Source organism: Haemorhous mexicanus, chromosome 21, assembly GCF_027477595.1.
Source record: "Haemorhous mexicanus isolate bHaeMex1 chromosome 21, bHaeMex1.pri, whole genome shotgun sequence".
In the NCBI taxonomy this organism is placed as follows: domain Eukaryota; kingdom Metazoa; phylum Chordata; class Aves; order Passeriformes; family Fringillidae; genus Haemorhous; species Haemorhous mexicanus.
The window spans coordinates 4,740,478-4,761,578 of NC_082361.1; the positions used below are offsets into that span (position 1 = coordinate 4,740,478).

Genomic DNA, 21,101 nt, shown 5'->3' on the forward strand with positions numbered 1-21,101 from the left:
ATCAATAAACACGCACTGATCAATTTTACCCTGCGCTGGAGCCGGGGGGAGGGATGGAAGGGAGGAAAGGGAAGAGTTTTGGAGTAACTCTGGGTTAGTGAGGGCTGGTAAATCCCCGGCTTTGCTGTGATGGATCTTTGCAGGGGAAAGTGGCACTGACTGCTGTGGGAAGGGAAAGGGAACCTGCTGGGCAATGCCGTGGCTGCGGGGATGCCTGGGCTCCTGCACTGAAGTCCCGGAGAGGAACAGGCTCAGAACAGCCTCATAAAAGCTCTCACATAACGAGGCTTTGATTGATGTGCAATAACCTCTGCAGAACTCCCTGAAAATTGGAGCACTTACCTGGCAGGTGGGACGGAGTTGGGCTCAGCCCCCACGCCTCAGGGCTCCTTGATGGGCAGCTTGGTGCCAGCAGGGCAATGCCATCACCCTCCTCACCCTCTGTCAGGAGCCTGGGCTTCTGCCAGGCTGTGACATGGGGCAGGTGAGGGGCTGTGGCATCTCTGAACTCCCCTGAGCACACCTTAGGGTGCCTGGGAAGAGGCAGCATTCCAGGCTCTTGGTTACTGCTCCTTGGTGATTAATGCTGGGGAGGTAAAAGTGAATGGAAAATAACGGCCTGGAGCTGGGAGGAAGGAGGGGGGAACATGCCAAGAATGACCCCTGAGGGGCTGGAATTCCCACCCCTGAACACCAGACACATCATCTCCACCCAGCTCCCACAGGAAGCTACACCCCTGCCCCGTTCCTCTCCTTCTGATGGGCAGAGCAGCTCCCGAGAGGACACCCAGACCCTGAACACCTTTGAGAGGTGGAGAGCTCAGAACTCACCCACCCACAGGGAACTGGATCAAACAGGCCCTGGATTCCTCTACAGGTGGCCAGTGGACAGAGACAGCAGGGCAGGCATTGCCACCACAGCTGGGACTGTCCCTGAGCTGCCCTGTTAACCTTCCCTGCCCAGGCACAGCCCTTGGCCCTTCCCTGGCCTCTGCTCCACTCCCACGGGCTGCCCCTCACTGTTTCTCCACCCCTGGCAGAGCTGCAGCACTACACACACACGACAGGAACAGCAAATCTCAGAAACCCAAAGGATCCTCTGCAGAGGAAGAGCCTGGATTAATTGCATCCCAGGGACTCATGAGGAGGCTCTGTGCATCATATCTGGGTCATGCAGGCTGCAGGAGCACAGGTGGGACCTTTACAGCAGAATAGATGCTAGGACAAACACAGAACCCTCAGCAAGGGGGTGATTGCTGGGAAAACGTTCAGCACAGCCTGGTTTGCAGGTCAGCTTTCTGCTGAGCTGGATCTGCCATTGAGCACTGAGCAGCACTGCCAGGGAGGACAGCCCCGAGCCCAGGCTCAACACTGGAGATAACTGTCCTCACCCACAGCTTTAGGGGCACTGGCACTGCCAGGGCATCAGGACTGACCAGGAATTGACCTGGGAGTGCCATTCCCAGCAGCCCACCCAAGCCAGGTCCCACCCTCGGCCAAGGAGTGTGTCCCACTCTGCTGCCAGCCTGCTTTTAGGTGCACAGGTGATGACAGGAACCCTCTCCTCAGAGCTGACACTGTGCTTAGGTCCATTTTCCTCCATTTCCAATTGTGGAGGGATGAATGTCAGCCAGGGGAGAGGCTGTGGGCTGTCCCTGACCATCCTGGGGGACAGGCAGTGGTCTGGCACACCTGGCCCAGCCAGGCTGCCATGCCAGCCTGAGCATAAAAACGTGGGATTTGCAAGAAAAAGAGTGAGCATAAAACACTGACCACATTTTACATCTCGTGACAAGCAACTTTCCAACAAAAAGCAAGACAACATTAAATGAAAACTTAAAAGAGTGAACATTGTAATTTCAAAGACACGAAAACCAAAACAAAACCACAAACACAGCTATTTTTCCCCCAGAGCACTCTCACTTTCAAGCTCAATAGCCTTGAAAATTGGAGCAATCAAACTGTTAAATGCATCGATCTGTTAAATCAACTCCTACTGTACTCAGCTAAATTTAGCCTTTAATCCCCTCTCTCTCAGTCCCAACACCAAAGATCCAGGGGCTTTCCCCAGGCAGGTCACCCAGCCTCTGCCTTCCCACGACACCACAGACCAGTCCCTAAGCCGGCAGGGATGGAAATCACCAGCAGTGACAGCATTTAGGGGCAGGTGAAGCTTCTCCATCTTCCCTCAGCTACTCACCATAGACAAGTCTGGACCTTTTCCAGGGTGTTGGTCACAATCCCACCCAGAACTCCCCGAGTGCTGCAGACCCCTCTGTTGTGCCTGTGCCTTGCCAAGTGCAGGCCATTAATTTTGTTTATATTCATCAGTGCATCCTCCTGATTCTCCTTCAGCCTCACCAGCAGCAGCCCAACGTAGTCACTGCCACAGCAACTCAAGGTTTCCCATCAGCCTTGTTCCCCTTCAGCCAGGACCCACAGATTTCACCAGGGACTTACTGAGGGGATTAGAAATGCAAAGAAGTGGGTTACAATCCTAAAACATCATTGTGGAACTGTGGGACACCACACACTGTCGCCTGCCCTTGTTTTCTTCTCATCCTTTTTTAGTCTTTAGCATCTTCATTAATCAAAGCAGTGGCTGATTTTAGAGGCTGCTCAGAGCCTGGAAATGTCCCTCCCCCGAGGTCTACTAGAAAGGCTGAAGGGAAACAGAAAATAAGAATGGGCAACCAGAAATGAGGGAGGGAACTGTATGAGGAGAGAAACTCATGGGTCATTTCATAGCAGAGGAGGAGAAGGAGGAAAACACATCAGCAGCTGAATACAGAATGCAAACCATTAACAGAGGAAAAGTTTAGTCAAATCTCTGATATAAATCTCCTTGAAGACAACAGCAAAGTCTTTGATTCAGAAGAGGTGATGACACAGTCTTACTGTGTGCAGCTCTTCTCTCTCCTGACTTTTCAGAGCCAGATCCAAGGAACATGGGAAGGGGCTGCTGGCCTGGCTCTGACCACCCCACTGTGCTGAAGGGTCACAGTGAACCACCCAAACAGGGAACTCCTGGATTTGGATGAGGAGTCTAAAGGGAGTCAGCTGGGTTGGAAAAGCCTCACTGACAGACAAACACGAGTTTTCCTCAACATTGATTTATTTTTAAATATACTACGCAAGAGAGACTGGAATAAAAAACAAATCAAAAAAATGGAAATAGAGAAAGAGAGAAGAATTGAAAGTCATGTACAGAAACAATCTGTACTGGACTAAATTAAAGGGGAAACAACCCCCTTAAGTATGACAGAGATGAAGGACAGAGCTATTTACACACTGTAAAAAAGACAAGTCTACAAAAGTGTGTAATAACGAGATACAAATGTATAATATAGTGGCACAATATGTTATCAAAGTAAAAACAGTACCTCCAGGAAAGAGACAATTCAAGGGTTGGGGTTTTTCTTACATTTTTAAAGGCAGCCTGTAGCAGAAGTGTGTATTTTCTTTTGAACATTTGTCACATGTTAAGTCATGGCTGTTTGTGAGGGCGAGAAGTGGCATGAACACACACGAGTGAACTACTAGAAATCATATACAAAACAAACAGTTCCAAAGAGAACAGCATAAAATACAATTGAAGGCAATTAGTGTTTAAGATACACAAGAGGGGTCAGGAGTTACAGGGGAACAGAAAATGGGAAATGTGTTTCTCTCATGTTTGGAACTGTTAAGAGGAGTTAAATTGCACTGTTAATAGCCCTACACCTTGTTCTTTCACTATTGTCACCAGTCACAATTAGTTCCCAGAATTAATTGGGCAGGTCACAGGACCTTGGCAAGGAAGGCCTGGAGTCTTGCTGTCAGCATGTTGTGGCAGTTTCCTCGGGAGATGCACCCCAGAGAAGTGTCTGCAGTCTCCACAGCTCCTTGTCTGATGCTGGATGGAACCATGCTGGCATGAGGGTAGGAATGCTTTCAACCCCAGAGTAGTGGCACTGGAGCTCCTCCCAGGGGTTCCTGGGGCACAGAAACCCAGGCACCACAGCCCCCCAAAGCTCTGCAGGAGGGCAGGGGCCAGGCTCCATCTCCCTTCACAAAACAACAGCTGGAAATTCAGCTGGAGACACAGCACAGCAGCTCTCACCCGCTGTGAGGTGCAGGCTCAGCCAGAACAGCTGCTGGAGGCACAGCTGGATGTGGATGGCTCAGCCTGAGCCATCTCCTCCCACTGCCACCCTCCCAGGTGCCCAAGCTCTGTGACCCCCACCCCAAAGACCAGCCTGATTAGTGTCAGATGTCACCAGAGTGCCACACCCTCCTCCAGCCCCTCTCCAGGCCTGTTCTGCTGCCCAGGGAGATCCACAAACAGGCTCCTGGGCTGTGACACCAGCGGGTGCTGCCTCCAACACTGCGAGCCCAAGCAATTCACTGGAGCTCAACACCACTGAGAAAGCACTGAAAACACAGAAACCAAGGGTAGCAGGTGCAATCAGAGGAAGAATTTGGACAATCATCGCTTGTAGCATTCTGTCATTAAAAAAACCTTACATTAATAATTTCCCCTCTTCCCTCCCAAGCACCAAATCTGTTGCATTAGTGTCAGGTAAATGTCAGACTTGGGCCAGGGCCACGTGCTGGGCAAACTCTCCCAAGAAATGCAGTGGGTATATTGCTATCCAAACACTCATCCTCATGTACAGGGGGGCAGAAGGAGGGGACAAAAATGCAGTACAAAGTCCTCCTGAGGAGGAGGTCATCTCAGTGTCCATCAGTCTGGCTTCAGTCTCAAGGGTCTGTCCAGAACAATAAAATATTAATAAAAAGGCATGGTGTGACATCAGCATTTAGACTTGTAGTCCACAAGGCAAGAACTCCACAGATAAGACGATTACAAGTATATGAAACACAGGGAATCTGGGTTCAGAGGGTGGGAAGTGCCTCAGAACACAGCCCTGCCCTTCAGAGCTGGGGTGTCCATTCACAGTCTGCGTCCTTGGCACAGCCCTGACCCCAACGCCCCGCTCCTTTGTCAGTCCACACGTTACTCTCTCCACAGCTGGCTTTGGCCCATTGTGATTGATTGATTCACTTGTTTGTTTTCCAGCCTGGTTTCTTGCTACCTCTGAACGATGTCACTGATTTCTTTCACGGAGCTGAGCAGTTTGCTAAAGTCCTGGGTGGCCGCGGGGCCGCTGCCAGCGCTGGCGGGGCAGATCTGGAGCTCCCTCAGGTTGTTCTCCAGCTTATTGATGGCCTCCCGAAAGGCAAATTTGTTCCTCATCTGCTGAATGGAGTCCACGTAGCTCACGCAGAAGGTGTAGAGGTTCTTGCCAGCCTCCAGGACGGCGCTGTGGCTGGCCATCTGCTCAGAGTTCTTGCTGATGGCGAGCCGCAGAGCCTCGGTGCTTTCCAACACCACCCCTTTGGTGATGGTGCCGCTGGCAATCCTCTCCGGGGGCTGCCGGGTCTTCCTCAGCGAGACCCTGGTGGATATGAGGGGGATGAAGGCTGTGGATGACGTCTGCTCCCCGCCTGGGGCAGAGGGTATGGATGAGGAAGAGGCAGCTGGGGTTGCTGTGCTCAGCAGCAGCTTTGTAGAGGACTGTGGCTTTGGTACAGAGGGGATCCCCAGCTTTTTCACACCTTCCCCTGACTGGTTTGGCTTGACAGCATCACTGCCTGCAGCCTCTCCAACCTGAGTCAACTGTTTGGATTTCAGCCCAGACACCACATCTGCTGCTGCTTCATGGCTGGGACTGTGAGAAACCTTCCCAGGCTTGGCAATGGAGGATGAAGACAATGGGAGTGGAGGGGCTGGTTTCAGCTTCGATAACTTCCCTTTGTCCTTCCCTGCCGACTCCGAGGTCTGCTTGAGCCTCCTCAGGCGTGGCTCCTCCGAGGAAGCTTTGTTGGCCCCCACGAACCCAGCAGGGTTGGGTTTGCCAGCAGAACCTTGGTCCATCATCACAGTGGTACCTAAGGCACTGGATTTGACTCCATCATCCTTGTGGAGCCCGCTGGAGGAAGGAGGGGCAGCAGGCTGCCTACGGCCAAGTTTTGGTGTCAGGGTGGGAGGGCTGGAGCCAGGGCTCGACTCTGCATCTTTGAACACATCATCAGCAGTCTCTTCACTCTTCTTAAGCAGCCGTGGAGGAGGGGTCACTGTTCCCCTGACAGCAATGTCAGCCTTGCCCTCGTTTGCCCGCTTCCGAGGCAGTGCTGGCTTCTCACTCTTGTGCCCCCCGAAAGTGGAGGAATCAAACTGGCGTCCCGTGGACTGCAAATCCCGAGGCAGAGTGACAGATTTCCACTCTGTGTCCTTGGCTCCATGGGGCACACAGGAGGCTGAGCAGGACCTCAAGAAACGCTTGCTGGAGTTGGAACTGCTCTCCTCCTCACCAGCCACCCCTCGACTGCTGCTCATCGTGCTGGACTTCTTCCGTAGGTGGGGAGATAAGAACCCAGAGTTCCCAGCCACAACCCCGTTGGTGACTCCAGCCCCATTGCTCGGGCTCTGGAACTTGGAGGGCTCAGCTGTGTCTGCAGGGGGGGCAATGAAAGCTCCATTTCCAGCATCCCTGCACTCCTCCTCCCCGCCTGCCCTGCGCTCCGAGTGTCCATCCATCTCCCTGAAGGAGCTGCTCCGTTTCGGAGGGGTGGGGGCAGTTTTCTTCTTCTTCTTGATCAGGGCACTGAAGAGGTTGTGCTTTTTGTCTTTTGGAAGCAGCCGCTCATCTTCATTCAAAGTGCTCTCCAGGGCCACCCTCTCCTTCCGTGGGAGCAAGGGAGAAACAGCAGGTTCATGATCCAGGAGGTCTGCAAGGGAAAAGGGAAGTTTTCTGAGCGTTGCTTACAGAACCAGAATAACCCATTTTCTTACAGGATCAGACCAGTGCAGCACCTCCAAAGGGTGTGGGTTCTCTAAACAGACACAACTTCAGAGCAGAAACAAAGCAAGTGCAACCACACTCAAGCCTGGACTGAACGTGGTCCATGATCCTGCATCCATTCATTCCTGAAGTGGCTGCCAAACTACTTTCCCTGTGGGTTTCTGACTGTAAGAGTGACATACAAACACTCCATGTTTGTGTTCAGATTCCCCTCCATACATCTGGAGATTTGTCTAAACTTCACACTGTGAAGAAGATAAATAGGAAGAAGCCTTTGCTTTAGTCCCTGTGCTATTGCTGTCTTTTGAATCACTGACCCTCTGAATTAATAAGGCACCTCTGCGACCCACCTCCATCCCCAGACTCCTCGTTCATTTTCCTGATGTCATCCTTTGTGGGGAATGGGAAGGACTGTTTCATGAGCAGAAATGGAGATCAAGACATGACACTTCAGGTCGTAGCACTGAGAAGATGCTCAGCTTTGTACAGCAACAGAGAAAAGGGGCAGTGCCAGCCTCCTTCAGCAGCGCTGCTGCAGAGGGAAGCCATGGGGTGACCCTCCCTCCACTTACAAGCAGTACTTAAAAATGAATAATGGTTTATAATAAATTCATAGAGAGTCCTGAAGGTCTCTGTGCTTGACTGACAGAGGGGCTTGTTCCCAGGCCAGGCACTCCAATGGCATTCTAATCCAAAGGAGGAATGCCTGCAGGGCAGCATATACATTTACAGCTTGACTAGGCAGCAAGAAGGGAGATGAAGCAGAGTCATAAGGAAGGATGCTTCTTAGTCACAAATTGGTGATCATCATGCTATGGGTAGGATTTTGGCTGAGGAATGGATTTTGGTTAAGGGAAGAGAATTTGAAAAGAAAATATTTGTGTAGTTTGAGAGGACAACATGTTTGCACAGGAACACTGCAGTTGCACCATTCCCATGGGACTCGGGGGACCTGGACAGCCAGAAGAGCCAGACCATGGCCTTACTGAGTACAGACAAGTAGAGGTGCAGAAATCCAGAGAAAACTAGCAGCTAGCACTAAGGATCAGCTTCCAGCTGCTGGACTTGCTATGGAAACACTGACAATTGCAAGGGAAACTGCAATAAAACTTTATTGTGAAAAAATTTCTTCCACAGTAAAGAATGAAATGATTCCCAGCATAATGTTAAAATCATATTATGCCTGCTGTACTTTAATTTCTCAAAGCTCTCAAGTATTTAAATGAAATTATTTTAACTTCAAAAGCTTGTAATAATAGGCAATTATATTTCCTATATATGGTAAATAACCTTCCTGCCTGAGTCACTGATACTTTCTTTTTCCATCATTTAAAATCCCCTTTTTCCCACCCCTCTGCCCAGATGTACTTTGGTTACTGACACATGTACCACTGGGTGGATCTGACATTACACAAAAGAGGTCAGTCTCATGAATGGTCAGAAGAGGCAGCCTCCACAGGAGCTGCAAAAATCCCCACTGCATTTCATTTTACATTCTTGTTTTTCAAGCATAGAGCTAGACACAAATCTCCTGTACTCATTCAGCCTTTTACCACTGCTTTTATTACCTCGGAATGGAAGGTAAGTGCCTGAAAAAACTGATTGGAAGTTTAATTTTATGGAAGAGTCTGTAAATACCTCTTTGTCCCTCGCTGAAATTATATTTGGTGCCTGCCAAGAGTAATACTCTTCTGTGCTGCAAGCACAAATGTGGTAGGATGGAACAGTGAAGAAACCTCCCTTATGGGGCTTGCTAAACCCAAGCTATCACCCTGCTTTAAATTATGCAGTGTGGTAGTGTAAAGTGGCTTGAACACAGCAGATTACCCAGCACTCATATGCAGTGGGAGATCCCACTGATAGCTCCTGCCAGGGAATGGGAAGAGGATATGATCAGAGAGCTCTGTGCTCAGGCTCTGGTCTTTAGGGAGCTGCAGGCAACAGCCATTAAGTTAAAAGAACTCCAAGGGCTTCTCTAAGCAACAGCAGGGAGATCACCAGTCCCTCAGCCAGTTAAGGATTCACACTCCCAGCTGCTCCGTGTATCTGGCTCCAGAATTAACAACCCACCTTTGCAAAAACTAATAAAAGGAGTTCTGGACCCAGGACAGCAAACTCAGCAGCCTGTCACCCAGAAACACAGCGCTGGTACAGAGATGGCACCTGTGATTAGGCACAGCTTTGCCTACGTGAGGGCCGGGAGCTAGATGTGCATTTTGTTTCCCCCTGTACTTCCTGAAGGAATAATGACTTTAATTAAAACCTACCACATTCCCCCTGGCCTCGAGCATGTGCAGTCTCCAAGCCCTCGCTGGCATCTTTGCTTTCGGCAGCTCTCCTCGACGTTCGCGTTTTGGTTGGCAGCTCTGGGGCTTGCAGGAAATTGCTCACTACACTCCTCATGCCCTTCTTTCCCAACTCCTTCTCCACCTCTGCAAGGCACAGAAGAAAAACAATCACTGCAATCAACTGAAGATAGAAAACTAGTGCTCTCTTTGGAATTACCAGCACAAAAGAATAGCAAACAACACAAAACAGGGGCTCCTTGGGGTAGTTCGGCCATTTGGCCATTTAAAATGAGATGTTTGCCCAGAAAAAAATACCCACATGTAAACAAATAACTGCTTTCCACATCATTTACACCAGACAGGATAGCACAGGACTGAGTTTCACTGCAAAGCAGTCTATGAATAACAGCAGAGTTAAGGATGAAGTCAGCCCTGACCTCTCCCCTGGAATTGCTGGTCCAGCAGGGACCCAGACCTACCATCAGATATGCTGGATTCCTGAAACATCGTTTCAAAGGCCTGATGGATCTCAGCAAAGGATGGTCTATCAGAAGGACTCCACTGCCAGCCTGAAAAAAAGCACACCACTACTCAAATCTTCCCTCCAGCAGCAGACACTCACTCAGTACCCTGCACCAAGAGGAGCCAGAAATCACAGTTCCCTTTCAATACACTGAGATAAAATACTGACATGAAAATGTGATTTACAGGGTGCTGAGTGTCTGCAACCACTTTGGCTCAGTGACAGCTGCAGACACCCAGCACTCCCTAAATCAGGTTTTGGTGTCAGTGTGTGACAGTAGGTGCTGAGCACTGCTGGGGAGAAGTGCAGGGCACTGAGTCACGTACCAAAAGGCCACAGTGAAGAGTCACAGTCTGTCCTGCAAGAAGCCAAATGAAGCTCCTGCTTCATCCCTGGAGCACAAGCTTTTCTTTAAGTTGTCAGGAAAAAGGAGACAAAGGAAGCATTGAGATCCACAACAAATCTCCTCTCTGGGCCTGTGGGCTCCCAGCAGAGATGAACAGCTGGTTTCATAGCATGTTCATCCTCTAGAGAAAGCACTTTTAACCAAACAGCTCCACACAGCACTGCACCTTCCCTGATACTGGCTGGGGATTCTCATGCCTTGTGGTACATAGCCAGACCCCTGCACTTTTATTGCACCCTTGCAGAGCTAAAAAGCAGCATTTGCAGGGCTAAGAAACACTTACATGCCCTCATGAGCTCATAAACTTTCTCAGGACAGCCTTCAGGACGCTCCATACGATAGTCCTTTTCCAACAGCTCATAGACTTGAGACAGGTCAATCCCAGGGTAAGGGGACATACCATAGGTTGCAATTTCCCACAGCAGAACACCAAAGGCTGCAGTGGAGAACAAGAGGGAAGAAAAAAAAAAAAAAAAAAGAGAGAGGAAAAAAATCAATAAGCTTTGTTTTCATCTTGAATTTGAGAGGATGTTTAGTGGGAGTAGTCACTAAACAGGGCTGCACACTTAGACCAGCCCTGGGTGGCTCAGATCCCATGCTCAGCAGCAGCTTAAATGTTAAAGAAGCGTAACAAGGCTCTCAGTCAGCACAGACAAGTCTCCTGCGATATGACAGGGTAGAATTAGACTAATTTTCAATGTATCAGTTGTCTCCAACCTGAACGCCTTGAGATCCTTCAAGTCCTATTAGAGGCACAATTAAGAGACTTCACAGTGGATTAGCTGAAACTGTTTCACTGCTGCACTGCAGTCGCTCCCTCAGTGTGACAGCTCCTCTCATTTGCAACCTCTCCCTGGAGGACTCGCACATTTTAATAGCTCAGTGTTTTTGGGGTGCCCTTGTTTAGCTGCAGCGTGTCTGGAAGAGGAATTTGGGAGGCAGCAGCAAGAGGAAAGTTTCAGCAGTTGCTACCAATGAGACTGGTGAGGGTGAGACATTTTGGGCCCAGGGAAAGCTGAATAGGAAAAGGGAGAGCACAAAAAGGGTCTTGGAACAGGCATTCAAGTGGCAGCAGTCAGTGGGGATACAGGTCAGCAGTGGGGTCAGGCAGCTAACCCAGGAGTCAGGCACACAGAATAAACCAACACCAGTTCAACAACCTGCATGTAATTAGTTCAGTCACCCTATTCTGTTCTTAACCTGAAGAGAAAGCGATTACAATTCTGCATAAGTAAGGAAATCACATCACATTACATGGCAACGCCACCAAGGGCAATTTACATTAGACATTTCTGTGCACAATTTTCTTTGATTGCTGTCTTGAGGCAGTGAGGTGAAAACATCTAAACCCTGGCATGCCCAGCAGCAGACCTGGCCTCTGGGGACAGCTGATCTCTGATGAGATCCCAAAGTCCACTGCCTCATCTCTGCTTCCTGAGGTTACATTAACCCTAACTAAAGACACTCCATATTCCTCTGGGATCTTTCCTTCCCCAAATACTCTGTTATTGAAAGGCACCAGGGATCCTGCAGCCACCACAGCAGTACAGCAACATCCTAAGACTGTGGCAGACACTCAGCAGCCAACACCACATGGAAACCCAAGGCAGCAGAAACACCTTGGTCAGCAATCACAGACTCCTTGGAAGGATGTTTTGGGTTTTCCTCCTCCATCTACAACACATTTTACATCAGCCATCTACCTAAAAGTTTCTTCAACATAAAACCTTTCTCTGCACATTTTTCCCCAAACTGCAGAAAACTTCATCACTGCTTCACTACTCTCTGTTGGTTTATACATAGAAGATGCTCAGGATATCATTTTCCAAGTGCCTTTGGGACCACATTCCACCAACCTCTATCTCATGTCACTGGGCACTTTTGAGAATTTGACCAACAGCTACTGCAGAGATATAAAACCCAAAGAAATGTACTGATAAAAGTACAATGAGATTTTCTGTGGTCAGATTTGATACAATACAGCTCAATTTAGCTAAGTCTACTCTTATCACCAGCACTTCAGGGCTCTTCAATAACCATTTGTCATCAAATTTTCCCTCTGCTTCTCCTCATCTCATTCCAAAGATTATTCCTTTAAAATGCAGAAAGACAAGCTTGAAGCTATCACTAGACAGATACACACATAATTATTTTTTTTAACATAAAACGAACCAGATTCTTTACTCCTTGAAGTAGTTAGAAAGTTTTTAGCTATATAATAATGTATCACTTCATAGTCCTGTGCCAGAACCCCATCAAGGCAGTAGCACTGGTGCACTTCAGCCCCATTTCTACATTTCTATGAACACCACAGTACACTTTACTTTTCATATTTGCCAACAACTCAAATATATAAAATCAGGTGGGCATTCTCTGCTGAGACTGCCTAAGCAGAGATTAGTTCCTGTACTCTGACAAGCTCACAGAACAACGTGGCTCAAACCAGGGAACTTGCTGCTCCCTCCTGAGATGTTCCACAACAGCCTCACTTCCCACCCCTGGAAAAGAAGATCATCATCTGCATTCATTTGCCCATGCAAATTCTTACCCCAGACGTCGGATTTGATGGAGAACTTGTTGTAGGCCAGGCTTTCTGGTGCAGTCCACTTGATGGGGAATTTTGCTCCAGCGTGGGCTGTGTAGGTGTCACCTGTCATTAACCTGCTCAGGCCAAAGTCTGCCACCTTCACCAAGTGGTTCTCCCCTACAAGGCAGTTCCTGGCAGCAAGGTCCCTAAAAAGAAGAAGCAAAAATAGGCAATGAGAGAATTCTTTACCATCTCACTTTTAGCAATGGCAAGGCAGCCTGCTGTTCCCAAAGAAACCTGGGCCTGTGTGATTATTTTGATCCAAATATTACACAGAAATTCTGGAGTTACACGCACACACACAAGAGGGAAAGTTATTTTCCATTCCCTCTTCATAAGACTGTCATCCCAATTTTTTTTTTTTTCCTTCTAATTTGAAGTGAGAGCTTCAAGAAGCCCCCTCACTTTCAATAAAAGCTGCCACCCTCAGGATAAAAATATTTCAAAGAAATGTCAGTGCTCAAGTTATCAATAGCTGGGGATGAGCACTGAATAAACTGAGTTTCAATTCCCCACTTCTTGCCCACCTCTGTAGCACTTCAGTCACCCCAGCCAACACCAGCCTTTCTCCAGAACTCCTTTTCCAGTCCTTGCTTAAGGACCAGGAGTTCCCAGCCCTGCTCTTCCTCCTCCCAGGTGTTACCACCTTTCACAACACAACTTGTTCACAACCAGCATTTGGCCTTTGCAAACCTGCTGGTGCCTCTGTGATCAGTGCTGGCATTTTCAAAGGACTGGGCAAAAAGCAGATTCAACTTTTTCTCCACATTTTTTCCCACCACTGGCCCCACCCTGGCAGGTGAGAGATTTGCCCGTTGCATTTGCCACTTCCCTGGCTTGTACATGCTGTTTGCATCCTTGGAAATGCTTCAGGAGGATAAAAATGTAAAGCACAGAACTACATTTCTCCTAATATTAGGTTTTGTTAAAAACACTTTTCCAGATTATGTCACATTGAACTAAAAATTGATTGTACCAGGAAGCTCCTGTGAGATCTTTAGATAAGAGGCAGACACTGCTGTTTCTGTTGCTTGTTCTGCTCAACTGGAATAAATTAAAAACCAGAAAAAAGTACATCTTACTGGATGCCCATTTAAATTTCACAGTGTTTTTGAATGTACCTTCTTATCAATGCTGATTACTACAATGTGTATCCAAATAAAAGCTCCTCTCCATAATCAAAATTCCTCCTCCTTCCTGATTCATTAAATGAGGTCAGAGCACAGCATTTGAATCCATGGATGTGAATTGTGACAACACTCTCCAAATAATTGGGTAGGTGGTTATGGGGGTGGCTGATAAGGAAAAAAGCTACTATTTATTTTAGATAAATGGGTCATCAGAAGTAAGAGGAAATGAAATGAATGGCAGAGAAGACAAATGAGATTCACACAAAGGAGTTTTTAAAGTTTACTTCCTGCGGGCTGAAGGGACAAAATCCTTTCAACAGAGCAAATCAAAGGCTAGAAATTTTAATTGGCAGCATCACTGTTCAATTTATTGACTGATAGCAGCATTTAACGAGGCCTTTCAAGCAGCAAAGGCAACTCATGGCTTAGAAGAGCACCTAGAACTTTACACACCATTGTCATATTTGTCTCTATTAAAAAAAACCACGTGCTAATTCCATATTCCAGTTAATTGGGCAGGAAAGGTCACGCTACAACACTGAGAGCATCTTGTACAAAGCTCAGGCACTCTGGAGCCTTGGTGCAGGATGTGTCATTACATTGCCAGGAGCCCATTTCTGCAGACAAGGAACGCAAAGCTCCAGCCATAATTGCAGCACACTTTAAAGGTCAGAGTCCCTGAGACTTTTAAGACAGTAGAAATGCTTATTAAAGTGAATACACAATCTGGACAATAGCATGGAACAATCCCTGCAGTGGAAAACAAAGTGAACCAAACAAGAAAGAACAGGGGCTGGGGCGGTGCTGGGAGGGTGATTCTGCTGTGGGGACCTGCACACATCCAGCATCACCCACTGCAGCTGGTTTGAAAGGCTGCTAGAAACAAGGAACTGACTTATCTGGTCCATTAAAAAGTCCATTACTTTGGCTTAAATTCACATTTCAGGCCTTGCCCAAAACATGTAAGTACTGATGTGCCTTTCACCTGCATCTACTTCAAAGGCAAGAGAAAAACCCTGAGAGAAAACCCATCCTTTGGGCAGGTTAATAGACTGTGCCAGATTTGCACTAGTGTGTTAAATATATGACACCAATCAATGCTGTGACAGACTGAAAGGGAGGAAAATACATCAAGGATTGTTCTGTGCTCAAGATTCAAGGGTGCTCACTGTCCTTCCTACCTGTGGATGAAGTTTTTCTTCTCCAGGTACTCCATGGCTGAGGAGATCTGAGTTGCCATGTACAGCAGCACCACAGCATTCACCTCCTGCCTGTTACACTCCCTCAGGTAATCCAGCAGGTTCCCATATGTCATGAACTCTGTGATGATGTAGAAAGGAGGTTCCCTCGTGCACACCCCTGGGGAACAACATAAAGTTGACAGTGAATGTTGGAGAATATCAGTGAATCTTCAGGTTTCATCCTCAAAGGCAATTTGTACCTCCAGAAGGCAGAAAAATGGGGCTGGTGGAAAGAATGGATTCTGCTTGGAAGTGGTTAATAGAGGGGCTTAATTTTCTGCTTCAGCCTCTGGCAAATTAAACATTAGGGAGACGAGATCATTAAAAATCATGTATTAGTGGTACAAATTGTGAATTTTGCCAGACAATAAGTGTCTGTATTTAAAGCCTTGCTATGGTAAGCAGCTTATCTGCTCCTTAACATCCATATCACTGCACAAGGGTTTAGTTCAAATCCCTCTGCTTGGTATTTATCACTTACCTAATAATTGCACCAAGTTTGGATGCTTGATCTCCTTCATTACTGCAGCTTCTTTCAAGAACTCTTCCACCTCCATGGTATCCTCCTGCAGAACAATGGCAAAGCTTTGGCAAAGGCAGTGTACACAAAGGAAAAACAGATTTTTGTATGAGGACACAAAAAGAACTGAAAACTGACAACATACGCCACAGTTCTCGCACAGTCATTTTTCCCTGTAGCCACAACACAAAGGCAGGGAGTTACAAACATTAATTTTTTGTATGATTTAAAAAATACATATTTTTGTCATTTTCATACTAGCTGAGCTTGCTGGGGCAAGAAAATCCATATCTCTTTTGTGAAGAGTCTCTCACAGAACACTCGGGAGCAGAAAAGGAAAAAACAAGCCTGATCCTAACAGGAAAAAAAAAAAAAAAATATGAAATAAAAAGTACAGAAAAGGAACAAGAACGAACATAAAAGAAAGGATACACCACAATCAAATGCTTGAGAGGCTGCTGAAAGGCAGGCCCTTGTGTTCACTGGGCAGGAACAAGAAATTCCCTCTCTCAGTCAGGGAGGCACGACCAATGGCAGCCGTGGTGTGACTGAAAACCTAAGGTTCATTTCTGGCACTTTGAATTTGAATTTTACAGCCTCACCCATGACGTATCCATTCTGGGTAGAGGTGTCACTACCACAGATTGTGAACCATAAAGTTACTTGGCACAGCACAAAACCAAGGAAGATACAATCTTGCTCAAAAGACATATTTTTCTGAAGCAGATACGCCCCAAATGGCCAGAAGGTCATTTCAAAGTGGTGCAAAAATACAGATCTATTCCTAAAGCAATGTTTCTTTCTATATCCATATTTTTTTCAATGATGGATTAATGCTGACAGGCAACATGGACAAAGTGTTTTAGGGAAGGATTGGAAAGGATTTACTGCTGCTGGTGAGAACGATAACAGTGGGCTGCCACTGTGAGATCCAGCCAGCTCCCTGCTCTGCACTTAGCACTGAGAACATTTTTCCAACACTTCCATTCAATCATTTACTATTCATTGCCAATTAGCTTGATTGACAGCTGCAATTCGCTCAACACACTGTCAAAACTAATAGTCCAAAGGGCCTTGTGAGCAGAACCTTAAACTGTTCTCTTTGGCAAAAGAAACTGGGTTAATAATCCAGGTTGCAAAATTATCCTAAATATGCCTTTGTCTTATTCATGCTACACAAACCTGGAAGGTTTGTCCTTTGCATAGCTCCTCCACAGTGTGAAATTTCTTGCCTCTCAGTGACCATATTAATAGGAAGGACACATACAGAGAACCACTGTAGCAATGACCTCTTTGAAAACCTGATCTCGTGGAAAGGGCCAAGCTTTAACTGGCTTCCAGCTCCCACTATACTAAACCACGGCAGAAAAAAACCAGTTCTGGCTGTCCAGCATTTTCCCAGCACAGCACAGGGCCATGCCATGGCATTAAGGGACACCAGGGTTACATGTTGCCTAATTTAAAACACAGGCTTCTCTGCTGGGGAAAAAATAAAGGAGAGAGAGAGAAAAAAAAAAAAAAAGAAAATGAAAAAAAAAACCAAAGAAAAAGCAGCAGAGCCGAGGTGAGCAGTAAGAAATGTGCTGAGCTGACCAGCTCACAGCAGCTCAGCCATTAAATGGCCCTCAGGAGAAGCAGCAGTGGCCACAGTCACAACTTGCTGCACTTGGTCCAGTGCAGGTCACAGAGCCCCCTGTCCCCACAGCCACTGCCTTGCGCTCCTGTCCAATTTAGGGGTAAAAACACAAATTCAGAGTGTGTCCTGTTGTAACAGCCCCTGATTAATACTGTGTCCTGTGCAACTCACAGATGCCAGGGATGGATTTTAACAGGCAACATCTCATAACCAAAACACGGTCCTGCCCTCTCCAGCTAAACACTGAGGAACAGCATGTGCTGCTTCCATCGCTTCTTCTCCAGTTCTGTGCCAGCCATGAGCTATCTTTAGACACCTGACAGAAAACTGAACAACAAATGGGTGTTCAGAAGCATCATTATTCAAAAAGATGCTGGGAGGACTTTTTTCCTCCTCTCTCTTTTAGTCTTCGCTCTCCTTTATCTTTCTTACAGAGATATCTGAGGTAGAGGGGGAAGGAGCAAGAAGAATCATACAAAGTTTTGAGAAACATTCTCTCAAAGGAAAATAAAATGAGTCATCTGAAGATTCGGGCAGAAGCTGCAAAAGGCTTGTTTTTCCCAGTAGAACTGGGATATAAATGTGATTTTAAAATGTTTCCCAAAACTTTGAAGAAAGCTATAATCCCACCTGTCAGGCAGCAGACTAATGGATTTAAAGAAGGTGGATTATAAATTTGCTTTTAAGGATGGTTTTAGCGTACATAATAGCAGGTTGAAGTGTTTCTCAACTCTCTTCCCGGTTGTTCTTATACTCCCCAGTGGAACATGCTGCTCCATACTACATTATGAACCACTTTTAGTCGTGTTTCATTAAATATTTATTTATTTGAAACAGCCATGGTCTGTATTAAGGTTTCTCCTTTGCACAAACAGATTTGATGGGATAACATACTTGTCTTTGGTGATGGGTTTTAGGGAGATGAGAATGAAAGCAACAACTTCAGTTTGGAGCAAGATGGGAAGTCTGAAAGCACCAGGAATCCTCACACTGCAACCAGCAGCAGGAAGATGTTACTGCAAGCCGTGCTCCAGGGCAGAGCTGAGCTCTGCTCAGTGTGAGCAGGTGTTGTGCTGAACCTGGCCACATCCCAGCCCACCTGCACCGCGGCGCTCCGAGCAGTCCCGAGCAGGGACAACACTAGATGTCACTCGCTCCCTGTGCAAGCTGCACTTGGACTCCCCCACCGGGAGCAGCAGCAGGAACCTCCAGAGTACAGAAAAGGCCAAAATGAAAATACTTTCTGCAGCCATGGCAACCCAGAAGTACTGAGGCAGCCGCTGCTCGGAGAGCAAGGAAGAAATATTTTCCCCAAATCGAGGAAAAGTTCTTCCCCTGACACTGAAGTGTCTGCACAGCTCTCTCCACTTCAAAATTTCCATTGCAAAAAAACCAAAAGAAACAAACGAAACCCTCGGTTCTGTTTGTTTCTGCAAGACCAAACCACGTCCCCATTCGAGGAGAGAGAACATGGTGTCAAGTTTGCATAAACTCCTATTAAGCAATCAAATGCAATGCATGCAGATGGTGCCAGAAGATCTCAAGACAGTTCTATAAACATAGATGAATTAAGAAATGACCTTATGAACTCACAGAGCACTATTTGCATTTCAAGAGACAAGGAAACCAAGACGCAGAAATCAGGGAGCAGAGCCAGAAACAGAACTGATTATCCAGTTCTTCATTAAAGCCACTTATGAATTTTAATATACCTTAGCTTGCATACCATTTTTCCTCGTCTTGTGTCTTTTGATAAGAAGCAGCTGTGAACAGTTGCTTAAGACTTTCAGGTACATAGGGAGCTTGTCTTTTGGGAAAGACGCCACATAAGACAGAAAATCAAAACACGTAAAGCCTCCCTGAAGCACAGCCTTTGAATTTTATGTTGACTGACTCACAATCCACAGCTTTCTTTAATACACCAACTTGTGCTGGTGTGTTCATCCGTGAACAGCTCACCTCCACCACACCCTGAACACGAGACACCATGGCACTATTTACTTTTCTAAGGTTTCATCCATTCTCCAGTAAAAACTGTGCTGTTAACATTCTCCTTTGTTTAGATAGAAGTGCTATAGGTATCACATAAACCATAAGAGGATCAAGCTCTTTTAAAAATATTCGGGTTCCAGCCTACATCACTCAAAGGAAGGGCCACCATCAACACAAATACAAGAAGCGAGGGCAGGCAGCCAGCCTGAACTTGCTCCCACCCGAATGGGGACTGCTCCAAGACTGAGTCCTACCTTGAGAGTTTTCACAGCCACTGTCAGGTTGTACTTCTTCCAGACCCCTTCATAGACCTCTCCATACTGGCCTCCACCCAGCTTGTGCTTCATGGTGATGTCGGTGCGCTCGATCTCCCACTTGTCGTAGTTGGGGGACACGCCGTAGATGGTGGGCTTGTTGCGCTTGGGCGCCGGGTAGTGCAGCGTGGTGATGAGCCCATCGGCCACGGTGGAGTGGTGGTGGACCAGCTCTGCCAGGGTGTTGAAGCGGCTCTCTGAAGACACATAGAGCTGGGAACCAAAGGGGAAGGGAAAAGCTCGTTCAGGTAATGCCCCTCGGAGAGCTCGTGCACAGGAACTGCATCATAAAATTGTGAAAGCAAAGTGTGGTGTTGCTTCTACTTGAGCCATGGAACTGTGAGCTCCACAAGCTCTGCAACCAGCTCCAGAGCCCAGAACAACCAATGCTTACATGGGAAAGGCATGGGTTCAGGAGAAAATACATGCACTTTGCCAAAACAACAGGGCAGAAATGGCTGCAAATAGCACTAGACTGGCATGCTGTTGCTTGAGATGTCTTTTTTCAATAGGCTGGTCAGTGGGACATTTCCTGGAGAGTATGGGGGGGCTGTCACCTTCAGTGTCTTGTCTTCACTATTACTGTTTGGGTTATTACATTTTCACCTGACTAAATTCTCCCTCAAGTGTCACTGGCAAACCAGAGCTTTCCCTGCTTTAGGCCTGAGCTTCTGCAGAGGTTTAGCACGAAGTCAGGAGCTGCTCTGCTCCATCCCTGTGATGGGCACTGATCAATAGCACAGAAGGAAAATCATTACCACTGAATGAAAACCTGCTGCGAGGCATGATAACCCATATTTGTTACCTTCTTAACATTTATACAGAAGATCCATTTTAAGCCTAAAATCCTGCTAAAGATAATGGACAACTGACTCCCTCCCACCAGAGCTGCATTTCCACTTTTCATCCTCAAGCCCAGTCTTCTGCCAGGCAAGGTGAAAAAAGCTAGAAATTGAATTATTTGAAAAGTGCTGGTTATACCTGAAGGAGACAGGGAGAAATCTTTGCATCAATATGCATTTTGCATCATAGTCTAGCCTACAACACAGAAGATGGAAGAGCTCCATTTCTCACAAAGGACCAAGGTTTGGCAAGGGACAAGCTTGCAGGAAGAGCAGCACCATGTTAGGCCACCCAAATTCCTGTCCACTCCACAGGCTAGTCCTACTGCTCACATCACGTGCCAACAGCTATGATCAAACTTCCTGAATGCTTCTGACATGCTGGATGGACACTCAACAGTTTCTGCATGTGCACTGGCCATCTGTTTGGGATTTCAGGAGCTGGAAAGTTGATAGGGCTGCCAGGCATCCAAAAATCCTAGACTTAGGGCAAAATTCTGCTTCTTCTACCTAGACAGAATATTTGGATGGAAAAAGAAAATGCATCTGTGAAGCTCCAACAATAAGAGAGTATGACCAACAAAAAAAGGGAGCTGCATTTGCAAGAGAAAAAAGTGTTTGCAGGAAGGGACAAAATCACCCTCAAACTTGATTAGTCTTTTTAATGAAGACTGGAAAATAATGGCAACCTCCTAGGGAGCATGTTCACAGCTCTCTACCAGAATTAATTAGATATTCTTTTGATATCTCATTTTAACACTATGGCTAAAAAAT

At 46.9% G+C, this 21,101-nt stretch overlaps 1 protein-coding gene across 2 annotated transcripts in view; it reads right to left on the reverse strand.

Annotated features, from left to right (window-relative positions):
• Positions 1-1,829: 1,829 nt before the first annotated feature.
• Positions 1,830-21,101, reverse strand: part of ABL1 (ABL proto-oncogene 1, non-receptor tyrosine kinase) — a 79,144-nt gene continuing 59,872 nt past the window's right edge. For both annotated transcript variants that reach the window (XM_059865427.1, XM_059865428.1), the window contains exons 4-11: positions 19,426-19,698; positions 15,505-15,589; positions 14,964-15,141; positions 12,614-12,798; positions 10,349-10,501; positions 9,616-9,705; positions 9,116-9,280; positions 1,830-6,774 (exon numbers count right to left, since the gene is read on the reverse strand). In XM_059865427.1, the coding sequence (XP_059721410.1) occupies positions 5,075-6,774; positions 9,116-9,280; positions 9,616-9,705; positions 10,349-10,501; positions 12,614-12,798; positions 14,964-15,141; positions 15,505-15,589; positions 19,426-19,698 (2,829 nt within the window). In that variant the 3' untranslated portion in view covers positions 1,830-5,074. The remainder of the gene's footprint in view (positions 6,775-9,115; positions 9,281-9,615; positions 9,706-10,348; positions 10,502-12,613; positions 12,799-14,963; positions 15,142-15,504; positions 15,590-19,425; positions 19,699-21,101) is intronic.